Here is a 22644-nt window from a genome sequence, read left to right as displayed (position 1 = left end):
CCCTATCCTGCTGCTTCTTGGATTCTACCCCACCCCCATCTAGTACCAGTCAAGCCAGCCCTCACCTTGGCTGGGCAGAGTGACAAAGAGTGGGGCCCAGAGCCAGCCGCCTGGGTTTGACTCCAGACTCTACCACTTCCCAGCTGCATGCCTGCAAGTGAGTTAGTTCACCTGTCTGGACCTCAGTCTGCTTGCTTGTAAAATGATGGCGATCTAAAAGCCCGACTTCTCGGGGTTATTCATTCACTATAATGAATAACATAATGCCTTATGTTCATATAATTCCAATCCATTTGGGGATGATTATTCATATTCACCCGCAGTTTATTCGGATGAAATTCTTAGAACAGTAGCTGGGATATCTGGTCACCTGGTTTTTTTTGTGCAACAATTCAAGCCTCCTCAAAATCCTATGTCATAGTGCTCACGGCGCACGTAGAGCAGACCGAGAGACAGAGAGGCTAACCGGATGCCTAAGGATGCCCAGCTTGCAGACGCAGAAGCATGGTCAGGGACTGAAAGACTTGCGTGTTTCCGGTCTGTGTGATGTCACATGCATTAGGTTCCTAATGCTCCTGTCACAAGTGACCACAAACTTCATAGTAGATGAGGTAAATTTGTTATCCTACAGTTCTGGAGGTCAGAAGTCTGAAGTCAGTCTCACCAGGCTCAAGTCAAGGTGTCTGAAGGGCTGGTTCCTTCTGGAGGCTTCAGGAAATAATCTGATTCCTTGTCTTTGTCAGCTTCTAGAATCCACCAGTATTCCTTGGCTTATAGCCCCTTTTCCACACCCCTCCAACTTTGTGTTTCTGTCTTCACCTATCCTACAATTGACTTTGACCTTCCTCTTATAAGGACCCTGTGATTCCATCGAGGCCACCTGGACAACGCACAATAATCTGCTCATGTCCAGATCCTTCATGGGATCATGCCCCCCAAAGTCCCTTTAACCACATAAGCTAACAAAGTCAGGTGCCAGTGATTAGGACACAGACATCTTCGGGCGGGCGGGGGGCGATGTTCAGCCTGCCACAACATCCAATGTTGACATTTATATTTTGATGTTTACATTTCAAGAATCAGACTGCATTGTGTTGTTGTTGTTGTGGATCTTTTTCTTTGTTGGCTTCTGAGTCACCTCTTTACCAGTGTGATGTGATGTCTTGGCTATTGTGACAGATGGTAGATGATAGATCGAGATAATGAAGACGCTGATAAGCGCCGACATATGCTGAGGGTTCACATCCTGAGTGTTTTCCAGCATTACTTCTTTTAATCCTCAGGCAATGCGATGAGGTCCAACCCCATTTTACAGATGAGGAGGCTGAGGCACAGAGCGGTGACAGCATCACCTGTTCAGGGTCTCACAGCTGGACATGGAGGAGGCTGGATGAGCACCCAGATGGCTGGACCCCACAGCCCACTCTTCCCCTGTACTCCGCGGCCCCGGTGCCCACCCAGTGGGGACGGTGGCCTTATAGGGGTGCCGGGAGTGGGTGTCAGAATGCTAATGATGAAGTCTTAGAATATAAGTGAGGTTCGGTGGGGTGAGGTCTGGAGCCGACAACCAAGAAAGAATTCTTGAGATATCTTTGGTGCAGAATGGTGGTTTATTAAAGCATGGGGACAGGATCCCTGGGCAGAAAGAGCTGCTGCTCTGGGGCTGTGAGGAGTGGTCCATTATATGCTTGCAAGTTGGGAGGGGGTCGGGGATGGCACAAATCTCTAAGGAATTTTGGAAGCAAGGTTTCCAGGACCTTGAAGGGCTAGCTATAGTTGGGAAAAGGTTAGTCATTACCAATAATAAAACTTTTGTCTGAGACCCTTTAGATGTGTATCAGTGGACCATATGCTTGGGAATGATTGTCAACACTCTCTTGGAGGGTTTAGAGATGAAGTTTCCAAAACAATTGTTAAAGTAGACTACAGGATCCTGGTTGGGGGTAGAGGTCAGTGAGGCTAGGATTGCCCTTTGCCCTTAGCAAAGCCTCCAGGTGGAGGCAATTGAGTCTCTAGAGGAACATCATTCTGCCTTTTTTAAGGGCTTGTCTGTGAGTAAGGAAATTTAATAATTTTTCTTCTGCCTCTGTTTCCCACATCACTAACATGAGGTGGCAGGGCACTGAGGTCCCGCTCCTGACGGGTTTTTCGCTGGCCCTTGCAGGAAGCTATTCTCTGTCTGTGCGAGACTACGACCCCCAGCACAGGGACACGGTGAAGCATTACAAGATCCGGACCCTGGACAGTGGGGGCTTCTACATCTCCCCACGGAGCACCTTCAATACCCTGCAGGAGTTGGTGGCCCACTACAAGAGTGAGTCCTCCCCAGGGCGGCATCCCAACCAGGGTGGATCCATCTCCCCGGCCTCTGGCCTCTGAGGTCTGCTGAGCTCTTCCTGCCCTTCCCCAGACACATAGCTGCTTGGATTCTCCAGAAGTCTTAGGCCTGTTGAGCAGTAGGGTCAAGATATATCTCATCATGCCCTGTGCTTGTGTCCCCGCTGGTGGTAACCCACTGGAACCCTGGCCACAGGCAGTGGACCGGGCAGGGTGGCCTTTGAGGGGAAGCCTCAGGCTAGCTGCCCTCAACTGACCAGGGGCTATGTTCCAGAGGGGAGTGATGGACTCTGCCAGAAGCTGACGGTGCCCTGCATGTCCTCCAAGCCCCAGAAGCCATGGGAGAAAGATGCCTGGGAGATCCCCCGGGAATCCCTCAAGATGGAGAAGAAACTTGGAGCGGGGCAGTTTGGGGAAGTCTGGATGGGTAAGGACCCGGGACCAGAGCATGGAGGGAGGGCGGAATGAAGGAGGTCATTGCTTCCAGGAAGAGTCAGAGGCAAAGTGGGGATGCCACCCAGCCTGGGTGTGGAGATTTGAATAAGAATCATAAAGGAGCAATTCAACTGATAGCAACCACATTGTCTTGCTATGCAAACACTGATTTGCTTTTGAGGTCAGCCTTGTTGGGGTCCAAATCTCCCTTCTGGGAAGGAGGAGTTCCAGGTGAGAAATCTACTCCTCTTCCCCAGTATGGAGCTGGAACGCTCCCCTAGTTTGGGGTTGAGATCATCAAATCCTCTTAGGAGGATGGAAACTAAGTGGGGAAATGTAGTTTGAGATTTTTCAGGTATGTTCAGTGTTGGCAACTGATAAGCAAGCTGCTCTGAGCCCCCATCATGTGCCCAGCACCACGCTAGGGCATTGTGGGGCGCTAAAAAGGCATACACCATCTCTGTCATCCTGCCCCTAATAAGAACAGCGTTGCCTGCTTTGCAGAATGTGGGGTAGATGCAATGCCTGGCCCAGTGCCCGGTGCACTCCACCATGCTCCACGTGGGAGTGAAGACAACTTACAGAGATGCAAACAATTCAGCAAGAAAAAAAATAAGCTTAAAACCCACACAGTTCAACTCCATTTACTGAGACCCTGCTGTGTGCCAGGCATTGAATAAGAGAATGTGGCTGAGTGATAAGTTTGGAAAACTAAAAGTTTTATATATGAAGGCCTTAGACTCTGACTACAGGAAGACTGCAAATCTAGATTTGAGCTTCCTGGCAGCCAAGGTAAAAATGGAAACACAAGTAATTATGAGATTTACATGATCAACAGGAGGAGGAAGGGATGGGGTGGCTTTAGCCTCTGTGGTGGGAGGAGGAGACTGATTGATATGCAGGCTGATTGGTGTACAAAAGGAGGGGGGCAGAGTTTGGTGAGGCCAAATCCTGCAGGGCTTTGTGGACCATGATGAGATGGGTCATTTAATTGAAAGCAGTGTTACAATTAAAGCATTTTAAGCAAAGATGGTGTGTGTGGGTGTGTGTGTGTGTGCGCACCCGTGCATGTATGTCTGTGCACGCGTGTGTGCATACACACACGCATATGCAAGTAACAGTCTGAGGGAGGTTTTGAGGTTATTCTTAAATCCCTCCCACAGCCCTTATTAAAGGCAATGCTGTTCATTTCCACCTTGCAGATGAGGAAACCACAGTTCAGAGAGGTTAAGTGACTTGCCCAAAGGCACACAGCTAGGAAGTAGTGAACCAGCCTTCTAACCCACATCTTTCTGAGGCCAAAGCCTGGCCTCCCTTTCCCTCTCTGAGGGCTGAGAAGAGCAGGGAAGGCCTTCTGGAGGAAAAAGACTTGCTGTGGGGCCTCCCAGGGCCATGGGGAAGGAGCAGTGGGTTCTGACCATCTTTCCTGTTCCCTCCCCTGCTCCAGCCACCTACAACAAGCACACCAAGGTGGCCGTGAAGACGATGAAGCCGGGAAGCATGTCGGTGGAGGCCTTCCTGGCAGAGGCCAACCTGATGAAGACCCTGCAGCACGACAAGCTAGTGAAGCTGCACGCGGTGGTCACAGAGGAACCCATCTACATCATCACGGAGTTCATGGCCAAAGGTGCTGCACTCGGGGCGCTGGGGATGCAGGCGGTGGCTCATACTGGTCAACTGCAGACTCAAATGTGCCCCTGCCCTCCAGATGCCCCAGTCTGGCCAGGAGCTCTTCTGACAATTACTCTTTGAAATTGACTACTTGGGCCTTGACAGGGAACGGCCCAGCCCTCCCCCTTAGTGGGCTGAAACCATTCAAGAGAATGCCAGGAGAAGGGGAACTCATGGGGCTACAGGAGAGAGGAGTGGGGCCAGCACCCCTCTGGGTGATGGTAGAAGAGGCTTCTGGGTTCACAATAAGCCGTTGAGGCTGGGGGCAGCTCCCTGGTTACCCGCAGTCTTCCCAGTCCGGACCAATGCTCTGGGAAAGAGCTGGCGAAGCCTTCCCTCCCCTCCAGGCTGCCTCCACCCCGCCTGCCCATGATCCAAGATTTCCCAGGGACTTTTTTTTTTTTTTTTTTTTTTAGGCCACCACTTCACCACCATCTTCAATCCTTGCCCATTTTTCGATAAACAGAAATATCTCATGCAGCGTCACTGGGTGTGATTTTGAAATCTCAAAATGCTTTTCATTTTCTAAATACACAATTATGCCAGCGCGGGGAAAGCACAGGCCCCTCTGGTCATCGGGGCTCAGAAAACTCCTTCAGTCGAAGAAACTGTGATTGCCCCCATCTAGTAATCACGAACCATTTTTAAAACACTCAAACTCTAGTTCATAAACACCAGGAGTGGTAAATAAATATTTTTATTTAAATCCATAACTATGAGCAATTTTAACCGTGCACCAAAGAAGTGTGAGAACTGACTGGCATGTATTGCTTCCCCTCCCCCCACAGGAAGCCTGCTGGACTTCCTGAAAAGTACAGAGGGCAGCAAGCAGCCATTGCCCAAGCTCATTGACTTCTCAGCCCAGGTGAGAGTCTAAGGGGGCCTTGGTGGCGGGGGGGGGGGGGGGGCAGAAATTCCGTGATCTCTTTAACGTGTTTATTGGACATGTGCTATAATAGTGTAAATAGTAGTAAATAGTAAATAGCAATTTCTCTCCTCTAGCTGACTCTATTGTAAGAGTACAGGGTATAATACACATAATATAACAACGGTATTAATCCATTGTTTATGTTACTGGTGAGGCTTCCGGTCAGCAGAAGGCTATTAGTAGTTCAGTTGGGGGGAGACAGAAGTTGTATGTGGGGTTCTGGCTGTGCAGGGGTCCTGACTCTCGTGTTGTTCAAGAGTCAACTGTATACTTTCTGTATGTGTCTTGCCGGTACTAACTCATTTGGTCCTCACATCAACTTTAGAGAGTGGGATTTTTCTTATCTATTTTTTTTTAAGATTTTATTTATTTATTTGAGAGAGAGAGAGAACACAGGGCACAGGAGAAGGGCAGAGGGCGAGAGAGAAACAAACTCCCCGCTGAGCATGGAGCCAGCCACCAGGGACTTGAACTTGGACCTCAGGACCAGACCTGAGCTGAAGGCAGTTGCTTAACGGACTGAGACCCCCAGGCACCGCTTTATTATCTATTCTTATGTAACACACTTCTCCAAAGCTTATTGGCTTGAAACCACATTTTATTATTTCTTGTGATGCTGACTGGAATTGGCTGGGTGGCTCTTCTGCTTCCTGTGGTGAGACTGAGGTCAGTCATGTGGATGGATTCTGCTGAGAGCTTGCCTTGTGCTAGAATGTTCTAGAATGTTTGTCATGGGGGCGCATCCTCTGGGATCACTCTCCTGTGGCTCCTCATCACTCAGCAGTCCAGCCAGAGCTTCTTTACAGCATGGCGGCCAGGTTCCAAGAGGGAGTGTTCCAAGGGGCCGAGCCCTAATGTGCAAGCCCTTGTGAATCCTCTGCTCCCATCATTCTTGCTACTTTTCACTGGCCAAAGTATGGCCCACAACCTAGCCAAGGCGCAGGGTGGGAGGGGGCTGCACAAGGGCATGAGTCCCAGGAGGCACAGTCCACGGAGGGCCACCCGTGTAACAGGCTGGCCACAGATAGGTCATCCCATTTTACAGAATAGGAAAGCTAGGCCTGTAGAAGCAGTTGACTACAGATGAACTTTATCTCTCTCATCTTCCCTTCACTCTCTATAGCTCTTCTTACCCCCAGCTTGAGTGTTTTTCGCTTCTGTCTCTCTCATTCTCTCCTCTCTGTGGGAAAGCAGGGTAGGAAGGGATGCCGTGGGAGAACACACTGGAGCATTTAGCCTGGTCCAGGAACAACCCAAGAAGGCTTCCCAGGGGAAGTGGCTTCTGGGCTGAACCATGAAGGATGAGTGGAAATTAGGCAGCTGAACTGGAGAGAGAGGGTATTCTAGATGGAAGAAACAGCCTGTGCCAAAACCCATGGGGAAAAGCAAAAGAGCAGGGCCTTGTAAGCTAGTACCTGGGGCTGGCAAAGATGAGAGGGGTATGGTTTGCAGCCTGGAGAGTGTTAAGGGAAACCTGCCTAGGACCCAAGGCTGTGCCTTCTGGAGATCCCTAAGACAGAACTCCTTTGAGTATGCAAATCTTAGAAAAGGGAGGAATGTCCAGAGATTATAAAAAAAAAGGGGGGGGGGTGCCTGGGTGGCTCAGTGGGTTAAAGCCTCTGCCTTTGGCTCAGGTCATGATCCCGGGGTCCTGGGATTAAGCCCCACATCGGGCTCTCTGCTCCACAGAGAGCATGCTTCCTCCTCTCTCTCTGCCTGCCTCTCTGCCTACTTGTGATCTCTGTCTGTCAAATAAATAAATAAAATCTTTAAAAAAAAAAAAAAAAAGGCTTTAAATTTTGGAGCCTGGAATGCCAGAGGCATATGGAAATCAAGGCCTGGTATTTTCACTTTAATGGGCCCTGTCCCTAGGGAAATAATAGTCTGGCCTATAACTAACTTATAACCATCAAACTGGCAGAAATCTTACTGGGGGAGAGTCAGCCTGGACAAATGCTATTCTCCCAGCCTCACAGATGGGAAAACAGAAACCAAGGGAGGGAAAGAAGATCCTGACCCTTGTATGTCCAGGAGTAGAGGGCCCAGGGAGAGGAAGGAGGCAACCTGGGACCAGGTCTTCACTTCCAGTCCTAGAAAGGCAGATGGTGTAGAACATGCCTCACCTGAGCACTGGCTATATGGGCCTCAGACCTACAACATGCCTCAGTGTCTTCATTTGTCAAATGAGGGAATTAGATCACAGCTATGCTTTCCAAGTTCAAAAGTCTTTTTTTTTTTTTTTTTAAGATTTTATCTATTTATTTGACAGACAGGAATCACAAGTAGGCAGAGAGGCAGGCAGAGAGAGAGAGATGGGGAAGCAGGCTCCCACTGAGCAGAGAGCCCGATGCGGAGCTAGATTCCAGGACCCTGGGATCATAACCCGAGCCAAAAGGCAGAGGCTTTAACCCGCTGAGCCACCCAGGCACCCCCAGAAGTCTTTTGTAAAGCCCTAACCCTGTTGGTCAAGTGAACTCTGGTACAGTTGCTGAGTATTTTAAAGTAGATCAAAACAGAGTTGCTCGGATTGAAGGGGGTGCCCTTTGCTTTGTCCCGCCCCAACCCCGACCAGCAAACCCAAGGAATTACTAGGATTCTGTTGGAAGAGCCCAGATTAGGCCTTTCCAGCTCTGATTTTGTGGCTCCCTGTTACTCTCAGAAGGAAACCCAAATTGTTGTGGTTTTTCAAATCCAAGTTTTAATGCCCAACATAATGGCAGCCTTCTTGGTGGTCATGAAATATCACCACTTCATCACACCCTCCTTCTTAGACCAATCCTGAACCCAGTGAACCTCACTGTTATTCCTTCCTTCAACCCTTGAGAAGCAACACTGGGTAAGCCTCTGGGCTTAGTAGTCACATAGAGTTTTGGTTTTGATCCCAGTTCTGCCTGTGTTGCTTTGAGCCAGTTGCTTAACCTCTCTAAATACGCCACCTTCCTCACCAGGGAGCATGAATAGCCCCGACTGAAGTGAATACCTACGAGCCAGACCCTGTTCACACCCTTGTGTAGGCTGAGAGGATTCATCCTCACATAACCCCCCAGAAGCAGGTTCTGTTGTTGTCCTCATTCTACAGAGAAGAAAAGTAAAGCACAGAAGAGGGAAGTAGCTTGCTGGAGGTCCCAGAGCTGTGGGGCTCAGACTGAATTGGTGCAACATCAGATTAAGCCCAGAGTTCCTTAGGCAGTATCCTCTAGTCTCCTAAATTGGGTTAATCCCATCTGCTCCACCGAGTGCATGTGAAAATCAATAAGTTACATGAATGTCTGCCTGTGAGTACTGAAAAAAAGTACGGCATTAATGCCAAATCCAAGGCCAAAACCCAGGTAGAGTGATGCATCAGTGCACAGATCCTGAGCAGGGATGCTGGAGGTCCACTCCTGCTCTCCGCTTGGACCAATTATTTATTTCTCTAGAATCCAGCTTTCTTGCCATATGGCTGATAGCAGCCGTACCACCCCCAAGCACAAAGCAAATGCTATTTAATCTCAAATGTTATCGTGTAACAAATGAATGAGCTACAATGCCTGTCATTAGCATAATAGCTCTTGTTAACTGTTCCGTTGTCTGAGGACTCCTCATTAATCCCGCTCCCCTCCCCCTCTGCCTCCTGCAAGACCTTGTCTCATCTCACCTCCAAGCAAAATCGGTCCGTCTCAAATTTTTGCTGGAAAGTCTGAAGCCTCACACCTCGGTTCCGGTAGCCATCGGGTGCCCCCTGCTGGCCACTTTCTGAAAGTGCACCACCCTCTTGCCTCCGACCTTGAGCAGCTTGTGTCTTGGTTTGGTCTGTCTGGGCAGGCTCCTCCACCCCACCCCCAAAATCTCACCAGATTGCACCCAACTGCAGTCCTCCAAGCACGGGAGCTCTGCAGTAGTTAGAGGCAACATGGGGCACAGGGACTGGAAATCTGCCGACTGGTTTGAGTCTGACATTGAGAATTTTCCTGGTGAGATGATCTGGAAAAAGTGTCCCCCAACTCTATAAAACAGAGATTGTAGTAACACCTGGCTTGAGGAGCTCAAAGGCCAGTTTGTAAGCCACAAGTGCTGTTTTCTGGGTGTCTGGGTGTTAATTATAAGCTTCTTTATGAGGGTTAATGCACAAGCCCTTGAGAAAAGTCCTTAAGGAAAAATCAGGATTTTTAGGGACATGTTGTGAATGAGAATTCTCTATACAGTCTTTTATTCATTCAGCAGCCATGATGGCATTAAAATATACATCAGATCATGTCACACTCCTGCTCGAGGACTTCTACCATCTTCCCATCATGCTCAGAATACAATCCAACCTGTTCTCCAAACCTAGAAAGTTCTTCACAGTCAGCAGCCTCCTTCTCAACCTCAACTCCCACCGTCCTGCCCCCCACCCCGCACCGTGACAACTTCTGCTTAGCTACCTGTTCCATGAACTCCCAAATTCATTCCTACCTCCAGGCCTTTGTACATGATGTTCTCGCTCTCTGCCAGGAATGCTCTTATTTGACATACTTATTATCACCACTCAGATCTTTGCTAAAATTTCACCTCCTCCAGGCAGGCTTCCCTGACTACTCAATCCAAAACAGCTCTCTACACTCGTGTTCTACTATCCTGCTTTGTCCTTTATGACACTTACTACTACCCGCAGGACCTTGCCTGGCTCACCAGCTGTTCAAATAATATGCCTGGCACCCATGAGACATTCAGTACATATTTGTTGAATGAATACATGAATTTTCCCTACCCAGGCTTAAAGATGAAGAAGGTACAAGAGATACAGCAGAATATGACATTAGCCTAGGTTGTCCCCCAGAAAGAAGGTTGGGGATGAGAGGATCTTATAGTATTCTGTTATGTGTATAGGTCCTGGGGAAATAATGCTCTTTCCTCAAAGTAGTCTCTGGAAGTCTTGGAATCCCAGAAAATCCCCCAAAGAGACCCAGGTCCTGAGATATTCCCCCAGCCTAAATGGGGAGATAGAGAAATTCTAAACTGAGCTCAGGACCCTTCCACAAGAAAGGGGAGGCACATGCATTTTCACTCCTCTTATGTTTTTGACTGGGACCTATTTTGGGCTGGGCCAGATGTGAGGATGAGGATGTCTCTGTTTTGGGTGGAGATTGCAGAAGGCATGGCCTTCATCGAGCAGAGGAATTACATTCACCGAGATCTCCGAGCTGCCAATATCCTGGTCTCTGCATCCCTGGTGTGTAAGATCGCCGACTTTGGCCTGGCACGTGTCATCGAGGACAATGAATACACAGCTCGGGAAGGTAGGGAGCCCTGCCAAAGTGTCCATGGGGCCCTCTTGGGTGGGTTATGAGCACTGAGAGCTGAGATGTGTCTCAGTATTAGCTTGAGGTTAGTAGGCTTGCTGGAGTCCTTCCAGATAGAGTATCCTGACCCATAGACTCTCATACCCAGTGACTCAGATCAATTTTAGCCTGAGCTAGCCAAGTGCATGTTGAAATTAAGGGTGAGAGCAACTTTATGCATAATAGACAAAAACTAGGAAGAATCCAACTATCCATGAATAGTGGAATGGATATATAAATTGTGGTACATTGATGTAATATAATACTATGCAGCAATGAAAAATTACAAACCAATGCTCCATGCAACAAAATGGTTCATTCTCACAGATGTAATGTTGAAATGAAAGAAATCAGACACCCCCCCCAAACGTAGATGCCACCATTTATATAAAATTCAGAAACAGGCCAACTTGTGTATGAACAGCAACATGATTCATGAAAGCCAAAAAGTGGAAGCAACAAAAACACGTTATTTGGCCACAATAAAGAAGGGATGGACTGATGGATGCTGACCGTGGATAAACTTCCAGAACATTGTGTTAAGTGAAAAGACTGCATATTGTATGACTCCATTTATACCAGTCCTTGAGGACTGTCCTCTTCAGGAGCTGTAGTTTCCTGGGGTATGAGCTGAATCAATGAGGTGGCCCAGAGTATCAGCTCCCCTGGCACACCCCAGAGCCCTCTGCCCTCTCCCCCGTCCCCCCAGACAACTGTCCTTAGGATTGATGGCCCTTACTACCATGGAGGCCGGACAGAGGGACAGATGTCAGCAGCCGTGCCCCTGTCCTGCTCCCCACCCTAGCATACACCCAGCCATGACTGCTCCCAGACTCTCCCTGACTCTGCTCTGTCCAACCCCACAGGGGCCAAGTTCCCCATCAAGTGGACAGCTCCTGAAGCCATCAACTTTGGCTCTTTCACCATCAAGTCAGACGTCTGGTCCTTTGGTATTCTGCTGATGGAGATCGTCACCTATGGCCGGATCCCTTACCCAGGTAGCGAGGGGGACATAGCTTGTGGCTGCTTCCATGTCCCCGTCCAGGTGTCTTCTCTTGTTAGTGTGTCCATTCAGACAGTTCTTGGTCCTTGCCCCCAACCTCCCCTCACCTGCCCCATCTCAGTCAAAGGTATCCATCCATCCAGTTTCTTAAGCTGAAAATCTGGAGGCTTCCTTGGCCCTCTGTTTTCTCTCACCCCTTCCTACATCCAAGCAGTCCCAAGGTTCTGGCCACTTGTCTCCAAAATAAATGCTCATGTCTAACTCCTCTGCCTCCACCTACATCCAGGCCAACATCATCTTCCACCTTGATGGCACGGTGGCCTCCTACACCGTCTCCCTGCATTTGTCCCTCTCCCCCATAGGCCATTCTCCACTGAGGCCAGAGGGATCTTTCTAGAATTGTGAAACAAATCTTGTCCCTTTTCCACCTCTAACTCTTTAATGGTCTCTCATTGTATTTGGGACAAAATCTCATACTTCTAATTATAGACTGCAGGTCCCACATGATCCAGCACCTGCCTCCTTCTCCAGCTTCATCTCAGTCTGTACCCACCATCCTGTCATCTAAAGTATCATACATGCCCCTCACTTCTCATTCATAATATCCCATATGGTCTCATTCAGAGTATTCATTGCAATTGATAACCGTATATTCGTTTAATATTTTCCCTACCAGACACTGAGCTCTATGAAGCCAGAAATCATGTCTGTACTCCTCACTAGTGTATGTGCCAACCTGCATGCTTGGCACATGGTGGGTGATTAATAACCACTTGCTAAATGAATTAATTTATCCCCATGCCTATGGGCAGCACCCTACGCTGAGTAGACCATGTAGTTACAAAGATATACCCAATATGCGGATTGCCTGAGTCTCTATAAATAATTTTACTCTCTGTTCCTTTCTGGTTGGGATGTCTCCTGGGTTATCTGTAGCCAGAACACTGGGGAGAAGGAGAAAGGCAGATACAGAGATTCCCTGACTTTGTATATAAACCATCCTGAATTTGAATCTCACCCCAACAACAATTACACTTTGAGAAATTCACTTCACTTCTCCTACCTTGGTGTCTTTACCATCAAAAAATACAGGTAATGATATCTACCTTGAAGAAGTGGTTGTGAAGATTAGAAATAAAGAGATGTAGACAGTTGATTCATTCATTGGTATTGATCAAATCCCTCCTGTGTGTTAGGCACTGAGGATGCAGTGAGACCAGCATGTTCTAGCGTGGAGGGACACACACACATCTGACACACACTCCCAGCTGGAGAGGACTGCTGAGCAGAAAATGAAGCAGGACGAGTGAGAGGGAGTGACATGGGCTGCCTGTGGTGTTCCCCAGCTCCTGTCAGAGTGGGTCCTATTGGAGTTGAAAGACAGCTCCGTGATGAACTAGAGGAAAAAGTCCAGTTAGAAAACACCGCTAGCTCTTAGGCCCTGAGGTATGTTTAAAGAAAGAGAAGCCTGGTAGCTGGAGACAAGGAATGAGAGCAGAAGGTGAACGATGGGGTTGGCAGGGGCCAGATCAGAGAGGGCCCGTGGCCATGGTGAAGAGTGTGGACTGTGGATGTTAGTCTAAGTGTATGGAAGCCATTGGAGGGTCTGGGGCAGGGAAGTGGCATCATCTGATCTCCATCTTTAAGTGATGTTTCAGTTCAGCATGGAGAGTAGATTGGGGGTTGAGGAGAAGGTAGCAGTCACAGCAGTGGGATGGGGGCAAGTGGTGGAGACAGAGGTAAGTTGGTGGGTTGATGCTATGTTTCAAAAGAAGGAAAAGGGCACCTGGGTGGCTCAGTGGATTAAGCCGCTGCCTTCGGCTCAGGTCATGATCTCAGGGTCCTGGGTTCGAGTCCCGCATCAGGCTCTCTGCTCAGCAGGGAGCCTGCTTCCTCCTCTCTCTCTCTGCCTGCCTCTCTGCCTACTTGTGATCTCTCTCTGTCAAATAAATAAATAAATAATCTTTAAAAAAAAAAAAAAGAAGGAAAAAAATGTGACTTGCTGATGAGGAAGGAGAGAGAGAGAGAGAAGAATCATGGTTGATCCTCTTGGTTTTAATTGAGCAGCTGGGTAGGATGGGCTGGGGCTAGAAATTCAAGAATTCTGGTTTAGTCCTGTTAAAATCGAGGTGATGTGTAACATCCAAGGAAGATGTTGGAGGAAGCACTTGGATATGAGTTTGGGGCTCTAGACTTGTAATATAAGATTGGGCATCACAGGCGTGCAGAAGATTGTTTTTCAGGATATCTCAGATAAACATCAATTGAACAAGGAAATGGTCCCACTCACAGAGTGACTTTGAGACAGGCCGCCTGTTTTGTCTTGAGGATACACCAGTAAGAGCCAGGCAATGCGTTATGGAACCTATATCCAAGAGGACACATTAGGCTGTAAGGAACAAAATAACCAAGAGTGGCAGAAACTATAGGCAAGTTATCAGTCTTATATGAGGAGGAGTCTGGCGTTGGTGACTGGCTAGTTCACGTGCTCAACAGCACTCAGGACTGTGGTTAGCTTCTCTGTGATTGTCTTCCCTGTGCGGTCCTCCAAGGATCATGTTGTTCCTCAGTGTCATCGAAAGAGGAAGGGTGTTTCTTCCAAGGGAGGAACACTTTTCCTGGTAGTCTGCCGGAACAATGCTCCTCAGCTCCCATTGGCCAAAACTGGGTGTCACGCCCCTACCCTAGCTGTTAGGGAGACTGGCTTTCATGTGGGAGGGGCTCAGCTCCTAAGGGAGGTGGGAAGTGATGGCTGTGGGAGAGGTCACGGTGTCTGTCACCCCGGGTTTCCCTGTCCCAATCCCTCCCTTTTTAATTCCATGGTTCCTTCTCAGGGATGACAAACCCAGAGGTGATCCGGGCGCTGGAGCGTGGGTACCGCATGCCTCGACCAGAGCACTGCCCTGAGGAGCTCTACAGCATCATGACACGCTGCTGGAAGAACCGCCCTGAGGAGCGGCCCACCTTCGAATATATCCAGAGCGTGCTGGACGACTTCTACACGGCCACCGAAAGCCAGTACCAACAGCAGCCATGATGGGCGAATCTGGGTGGGGCCAGGTACCCAGCTGATGCCTAAGGGGTGGCTCTAGCGCAGCCTGCCTGGTCCTGCTCACCGTTCCCCACAGACACCGGCCGGCCCCACCTCGGTCCAGCCACAGTTCCGCATCTGTCAAGTGGTTTGAACCGGACAGTCTCTTTTTTGACTCCAGCAGTCTACAATCTGCCGTCCTCAGGAGACCCCAAGTTGATATGTCTATTGCCTGGGACAGGCACTACTGTGGTTGCTATGGGAAAATTTAAAAATGATGGAATAAATATTTAAATAAAAGACACAAAGGCTAAAAGGCTTTACTGACAGATTGGCTTGTCTTGTCCTGCCAGTTCGTGACTATCATCTACTTGCCTTTTTGCTGGATGACACATCTGAGAAGAGGAAGGACCCTTCCAAAGACCAGGAGTATGAAGAGAAGTGGGGTCCAAGGCTTCCGAGGTTTCTAACGGCCCACGCCCCCACCAATTAGTCACTGGCTGTGTTTGTTTTCTATGGCTCCTGTAACAAATGACCACAAACTTGGTGGCTTAAAAACACAAATTCATTATCTTACAGTTCCAGAGGCAGATGTCTGAAATGGATTTAGCAAGGCCGTCTGCCTTTCAGAGCCTCTAGGGGAGAATTCTTTTCCTTGCCTTTTCTAGCTTCTGGAGACTGACATGTCCCCGGACTCTTGCTTCTCTTATACCCATCCCTTCAAACCGCTTGTCATGACAGCTCCTTCTCTGACTCTGTCTCCTGCCTCCCTCTTCCTCTTGTAGGGACACCTGTTGGTACATTAGGCCCACCTGGATTATCCAGACTAACGTTTCCATTTCAAGATCCTTATTCACATCTGCAAAGCCCCATATTCACAGGTTCCAGGGATTAGGACAGTGACATCTTGGGTGTGGGGGAAGGGCTTTATTCTGCCTATCACACTGGCACTGGGATGCTGGATGGGTGTTTGTCTCCAAAAAACTGAGTCTGACAAGATGATAAGAATGACTTTTTGGGTGTCTGGGTGGCTCAGTGGGTTAAGCCTCTGCCTTCAGCTCAGGTCATGATCCCAGGGCCCTGGGATCACCAGAGTCCAGCATTGGGCGCTCTGCTCAGCAGGGAGCCTGCTTCCCCCCCTCCGCCCCTCTGCCTGCCTCTCTGCTTACTTGTGATTGCTCTCTGTGTGTCAAATAAATAAATGAAATATTTTTTAAACAATCTTTTAAAAAAGTAAAAATTTAAAAAAAGAATGATTTTTCAAATTGGGGCCCTGACTTTCCTGATGACCCACACTGATAAATAAGCTGGTTAGTCTGGGTCTCCCCGAGGGCTCCTGGGCTGTCCATAGGCTGGCCATTGCCCATGGCCAAGCAGCTATCATGGTTGTTAAGATGGTACCCACCATTGTGAGAATATCAGGGCCTGGAGATGTGGTTGCTGAGAGGGATTTGGTAGCCTGCATGAGAAGCTCTCAGTGGAGGGGAGGGAGATGTGGGAAGGATGCAGAGAAGACAAGGAAGCTGTGGGCCCTTCCTGCATGTTGTTTCAATCGAAAGCATTAGCTTTCATTGTAAGGGGAATGATGGGAAGAGGCGGACAGTGAGATGGGGGAACCAATGACATCTTTCTACATTATTGCATCTCCTGAAGGATTTACATCACATCACCTGCCAGGGTCCCCTGGGACCCTATATTGAACTTGTTTTGCACCCCGGAGTAGCACAGAGGAACCGGGAATAAACTGTGGAAAATGAAGCTAGCAGTGTTTCAGTTTACCTAGTGGGTAACTGAATTTCTCTCCTGCTTTCTCATTTGGGATATATCTTTGGGTATCTGAAAGCAGAGCTCAGGCTCCTTTGGTAGGAATTTGCACTCGTGATTTGTGGTATAGCTCTTCAGTAATCCATAAGAGGGAACCTGTTGCTACACAGACAAGACCAGGGGTCAGTTCCCATCATCCTGCTCTTTTGGTTTACACTGCCTATACTGTGATTTATCCCTCTGGTCACAGCAAAGACGCAGTAAAACACGAGGACCAATACTGCATCAAAGCACAGTCCATGGAAGAAAATATTGTTAAATTAGACTCCATTAAAATTAAAAACTCTGCTATGAGAAAGACACTGTTAAGAAAATGAGGACATCTGGGTGGCTCAGTCGTTAAGCATCTGCCTTTGGCTCAGGTCATTGTCCCAGGGTCCTGGGATTGAGCCCTGCATTGGGCTCCCTGCTCAGCGGGGAGCCTGCTTCTCCCTCTCCCACTTCCCCTGCTTGTGTTCCCTCTCATTCTCTCTCTCTTCCTGTCAAGTAAACAAATAAAATATTTTTAAAAAATAATAGAGGAAACTGGGGGCTGGATGAGAGGGTATATGGGAATTTTGTGCTTTCTACTCATTTTTCTGTAAATCTAAAACTGCTCTGAAAAATAAAGTCTGTTCAATAAAAAAGCAAACAAAAACATGGAGATAAATTTGAGTGCCACCACCAGTTCTTTGGGAAAGCTGCATGCACTCCTCTTCTGGAAGGCATCAAAAGAAGGCATAGATAAAGTGTCCCATTCTAAGATGTCAATGACTTGCTTTAATCTAGTATCTAGATGTGGCTTTCGAGTTTAAACACAGAGAAAGTACTTGTTTCATTTCCCTCTTGTGAGTTAAAATAAAACTGCCTCCTTATTCCCGGACCTGGACCTCAGTTTTGTCATCTGTCTGTCCTCATCACCATATATTCTGAATAATGCTATCTCAATTTACATTCCATTTGAATCTCTTCCCTTTTGGAAGTCAGCAATGACTGCTAGTTGTCACCATAACCATGTTCCCCCTTCTTCCAGAGAAAGAGCATTTTTATCAGGAGGCACATAACTGCCCAGAACGAAGGCTGCACTTCCCAATCCCTCTTACTGCTAAGTGTGGCCAGGTGATTAAGTTCTGTTCAATGGGTTGTAAGTGGAAATGTGCTAAAGCACCTTTTGATATTATTTCTTTTTTTTAATATTTTATTTATTTGTCAGAGAGAGAGGAGCAAGAGTGAGCACAGGCAGACAGAGTGGCAGGCAGAGGCAAAGGGAGAAGCAGGCTCCCCTCCAAGCAAGGAGCCCGATGTGGACTTGATCCCAGGATGCTGGGATCATGACCTGAGCTGAAGGCAGCTGCCCAACCAACTGAGCCACCCAGGCATCCCTGGTATTATTTCTTATAAGACAACCGAAGTGGACTCTTTGCCCCTTATTTTTCATTTCTTCCTCTATCTTGCTGCCTAGAATGTGCATATGAAGGCTGGAGCTCTGGCTACCATTTTGGATGCTGAGGACCATGAATTAACTCAAAGGATGGCAAAGCTGGATGGGGCTTAGATCTCTTAAAATATTTTAAGCACAGCCACCATAGCAACTAGAAGGGTCCTCCAGATTTTCACCTCAGAGGGTGTGGCATGACTGTCAGTATCCCTTGAAGTGGGTTAGACTTTTAGCTGCCATTATCTGCATCATGGTATGCCTGAGGGCTCTTTTCCTAAAGCTGCAGAAAGCCTCAGCTGCCAGTGTTCCCAGAAGAAAAAAAGTGCTGAGGAATTCATCCGCTCTGGGATAAATCCTCAACTAATGACTTCTGGGAGCTGGTGTATAAATACCCCTGCTCCCTTGCTCCCCTGGTACAGTAACTGTGAGGTGTGTGTTTTGGGTTGTTTCCCAGAGTTTCCCCAAAGGATTATGCTTCAGTTACTCACAGAGGTAAGTTGCTTGACAACATACCTTCTCCAAGTATAGCTCTGACATGACTGTGGGTTGATAGTTTCTTTTATATTCATGAATAAAAATGAAAATGAAATAATGAAGATGTGCATGGGAACTTCACTCATTAGTCAATGACACAAGCAACTTCTTTGTAACACGAGTAAGAGATTCCAATATACCCTCATGTTTTTGTGCTGATCACAATGTAACAGATACAGATACAGCACAAATAAGGCTTAATCTGTGCAATTGCCTTTTTCTTTAGCATGTGAAGTCTAGACCAGGGATTGGAAAACTAGGGCAGACCATGTTTTATTGGAACACAGTGACGCCCGTTATTTGTTGTCTGTAGTGGCTTTTGTACTGCAAGAAAGGGTTGAGAATTATGACACAATCGCACAGTCTACAAAGCCTAACATATTGACTATCTGGCCCTTTACAGAAAATGTTTGCTAGCAAAACAAAATTTCAAGCCTTGATTTATAGCATTTGCTGATTTAAGGAGGGGGTATAAATATTCCCACCATTGTCAATTTCAAGCTACTGACCAGAACGCTGTTATGGCTTTCACGGGCCTTAAGCACTTTTGCCTTCATAGGACCCTTCCTCCATACAATATATATTATATTTTATATTTATAAATATAAATATGAATATTTTATTTAAATGCCTATATATTTGATATGTAGAAATATTTCTTTAAATATTAAATATATAGTTGATAACTGCATTGATAGAAAGATGAATATACCAATAGGACCTATGAAAACTTTCCCTTTGACCCCCAAATTCATGTTTTCCTTCTTTTTTTTTTTTAATTTTTAAAAATTTATTTGACAGAGTGAGATCACAAGTATGCAGAGAGGCAGACAGAGAGAGAGGAGGAAGCAGGCTCCCTGCTGAGCAGAGAGCCCAATGCGGGGCTCGATCCCAGGACCCTGGGATCATGACCTGAGCCAAAAGCAGAGGCTTTAACCCACTGAGCCACCCAGGCACTCCCCACATTTTCCTTCTGATTTTAAAAGAAATTAATTTCAGGGGCGCCTGGGTGGCTCAGTGGGTTAAGGCCTCTGCCTTCGGCTCAAGTTGTGATCCCAGGATCCTGGGATAGAGCCCCACATTGGGCTCTCTGCTCAGTGGGGATCCTGCCTCCTCTGTTTCTCTCTCTCTCTCTGCCTGCCTCTCTGACTACTTGTGATCTGTCTGTCAAATAAATAAAAATATTAAAAATAAAATAAATTAATTTCTTTTCATGGCCTCTAAAAGTGGAGTGAGCCTTAGGTATTGCGCCTACTGTATTAACGGATAAGTTGGCTCTGCAACCAATTAAATGCTATTGAACTCAGAACTGGGGAAAGATGTACGGTAGTGCACCATTTCATAGTATTTCCATCATACCTATAAAACAGGTATGAATAACCTTAACAGCATAGATAGTAGTAAAATATAGTAAAGTGATGAGGAAATGGACCTTTGCATATTTCATACTTTCGGTACAAATGTCATTTATTTAACTTAAAGTTTACATAACTTAATTTTCTTTTTTTTAAATTCATTTTTAAATTTTTTTATAAATATATAATGTATATTTAGCCCCAGGGGTACAGGTCTGTGAATCACCAGGTTTACACACTTCACAGCGCTCACCATAGCACACCCCCCCCCCACAATGTCCATAACCCCACAACCCTCTCCCGTCCCCCCTCCCCCCAGCAACCCTCAGTCTGTTTTTTGAGATTGAGTCTTTTATGGTTTGTCTCCCTCCCAATCCCATCTTGTTTCATTTATTCTTTTCCTACCCCCCAAAACCCCCACTTCCTCATATCATGGAGATCATATGATAGTTGTCTTTCTCCGATTGACTTATTTTCTAAGCATAATACCCTCTAGTTCCATCCACATCATCACAAATGGCAAGATTTCAATTTTTTGATGGCTGCATAGTATTTCATTGTATATATATACCACATCTTCTTTATCCATTCATCTGTTGATGGACATCTAGGTCCTTTCCATAGTTTGGCTATTGTGGACATTGCTGCTATAAACATTCGGGTGCATGTGCCCCTTCGGATCACTATGTTTGTATCTTTAAGGTAAATACCCAGTAGTGCAATTGCTGGGTCATAGGGTAGTTCTGTTTTCAACTTTGTGAGTAACCCCCATGCTGTTTTCCAGAGTTGTTGCACCAGCTTGCATTCCCACCAACAGTGTAGGAGGAGGGTTCCCCTTTCTCTGCATCCTCGCCAGCATCTGTCATTTCCTGACTTGTTAATTTTAGCCATTCTGACTGGTGTAAGGTGGTATCTCATTGTGGTTTTGATTTGTATTTCCCTGATGCCGAGTGATGTGGAGCATTTTTTCATGTGTCTGTTGGCCATCTGGATGTCTTCTTTGCAGAAATGTCTGTTCATGTCCTCAGCCCATTTCTTTTTTTTTTTTTTAAGATTTTATTTATTTATTTGAGAGAGAGAGACAGTGAGAGAGAGCATGAGCGAGGAGAAGGTCAGAGGGAGAAGCAGACTCCCCATGGAGCTGGGAGCCCAATGCGGGAATCGATCCCGGGACTCCCGGATCATGACCTGAGCCGAAGGCAGTCGTCCAACCAACCGAGCCACCCAGGCGTCCCTCAGCCCATTTCTTGATAGGATTATTTGTTCTTTGGGTGTTGAGTTTGCTAAGCTCTTTATAGATTTTGGATACTAATCCTTTATCTGATATGTCGTACATAACTTAATTTTCAATAATCCCTATGGCCAATGGTTGGTTCACAAAATTCCTAAAAACTTAACTATTGGCTCTTGCAAGCTGGATAAGCCAGCTCCTGCCTGCCATTTCCTTCTCGTGTCCCTTCATCTCCCAAATAAACTACTCTGGCTTGAATCCTTGTCTCAGAGTTGGCTGCTGGAGGAAACCAAGGTAAGACAGAGGAAAGTAAGCTTCTGACTTATTAAGTCATTTGTGTGTGTGTTGCAGGGGGTGGTGGGTTCTTCCTTACAGCTGGCTCTTTCCCAGCTGATAGAGGCTTGAGATCATTCATAATGTAAACATACAAAAAATATTTTGAGGACATACTTAAAAGGGACACAGGTGGTAACAACATAAATCCAGTTCAGGTCTTCATGGGAGATAAAGAATAACAAATGACCAGATTATATCTATATCTATGTGTGGGCAGGGAATACATCTCTAAGGAGGTGACAGTTGAGCTGAGACCCAAACATGGGAAGGAGCTAACCACACAAAATGCTGAGAGAAGAGTATTCCAGAAAGAAGGAACTGCAAGCACAAAAGCCTTGAGGTGCCCATGAGCAGGGCCAGTTCCAGGCATATCTGTGTGGATGGGGCCCAGGGAGTGAGGGTAAGAATAGTAGGAGACAAGCCTGATCTTGCAGGGCCTTGCAGGCTATGGTGAGGACTTGAGATTTTTGTTATCACGGTGGCTGTAAATGGAGAATCAAGATTAGAGGGGAAAGGAGCAGCAAGCAGAAGGAAGCCAGGTAGAAGGCTGCCACCTCAAGGACACAGGGTGGGGTGTGAAGCAAGGATAGCACAATGGATTGCTACAAAATAACCCTCAACAAATCATGCCCCTCACCGAATTCATGCCCTTGTGTGGTCCCCTACTACTCTGACTCTGGCCTGACCTTGTGACTTGTTTTGACCAACAGAGTGGGGCAGAACTGATGCTGTGGGAGTTCTGAAGCTTGGGCCTTAGGAGGCCTTGCAGCTTTCACTCACCACCGTGGACCTGAGACCATAATGTGGAGAAGCCTTTGTTACTCTCCTTGGGCATGAGTGCCCCCATGGAGAGAGAAGCCTTGCTGACAGCCAGAACAAAACACCCAGACATAAGAGGCCACCATACACCCTACAGCCCCAGCTGAGCCATCCGCTGAAATTGCAGAAGAGATCCCAGGTAAGACAAACAGAAGGGCCCAGAATGCCAACCCACAGAGTCAAGAGAAATAATAAATCTGATCAGCCAGATTCAAAGGGAAGAGAACTAGAGTCTCCTCCTGATGGGAGAAACAGCACACTCATGTAAAGACAGGAGAACTTCTTGGAAGCCATCTTTGTGGACAATCCACTACGATGGGACTCATAGGGAAGGACCAGAGTTCAATTGCCCCCTGCCAAGAGGTACGATTAGATAAGAGTCTTATGGATGGTTTTAGCATAATGCTAAGGACTGCAGCACAC

At 47.2% G+C, this 22644-nt stretch overlaps 1 protein-coding gene across 6 annotated transcripts in view; it reads left to right on the top strand.

The window, feature by feature from the left end:
- Positions 1–17178, top strand: part of HCK (HCK proto-oncogene, Src family tyrosine kinase) — a 41859-nt gene extending 24681 nt beyond the window's left edge. For all 6 annotated transcript variants that reach the window (XM_059133596.1, XM_059133595.1, XM_059133592.1 and 3 more), the window contains 7 exons: positions 2165–2314; positions 2612–2764; positions 4220–4399; positions 5232–5308; positions 10476–10629; positions 11538–11669; positions 14509–17178. In XM_059133596.1, the coding sequence (XP_058989579.1) occupies positions 2165–2314; positions 2612–2764; positions 4220–4399; positions 5232–5308; positions 10476–10629; positions 11538–11669; positions 14509–14711 (1049 nt within the window). In that variant the 3' untranslated portion in view covers positions 14712–17178. The remainder of the gene's footprint in view (positions 1–2164; positions 2315–2611; positions 2765–4219; positions 4400–5231; positions 5309–10475; positions 10630–11537; positions 11670–14508) is intronic.
- The last annotated feature ends 5466 nt before the right edge of the window (positions 17179–22644 follow it).

This window comes from Mustela lutreola, chromosome 9 (assembly GCF_030435805.1).
Source record: "Mustela lutreola isolate mMusLut2 chromosome 9, mMusLut2.pri, whole genome shotgun sequence".
In the NCBI taxonomy this organism is placed as follows: Eukaryota; Metazoa; Chordata; class Mammalia; order Carnivora; family Mustelidae; genus Mustela; species Mustela lutreola.
The sequence above is the reverse complement of the archived record's forward strand: the minus strand, read 5'-3'. Positions and strand labels throughout refer to the sequence as shown.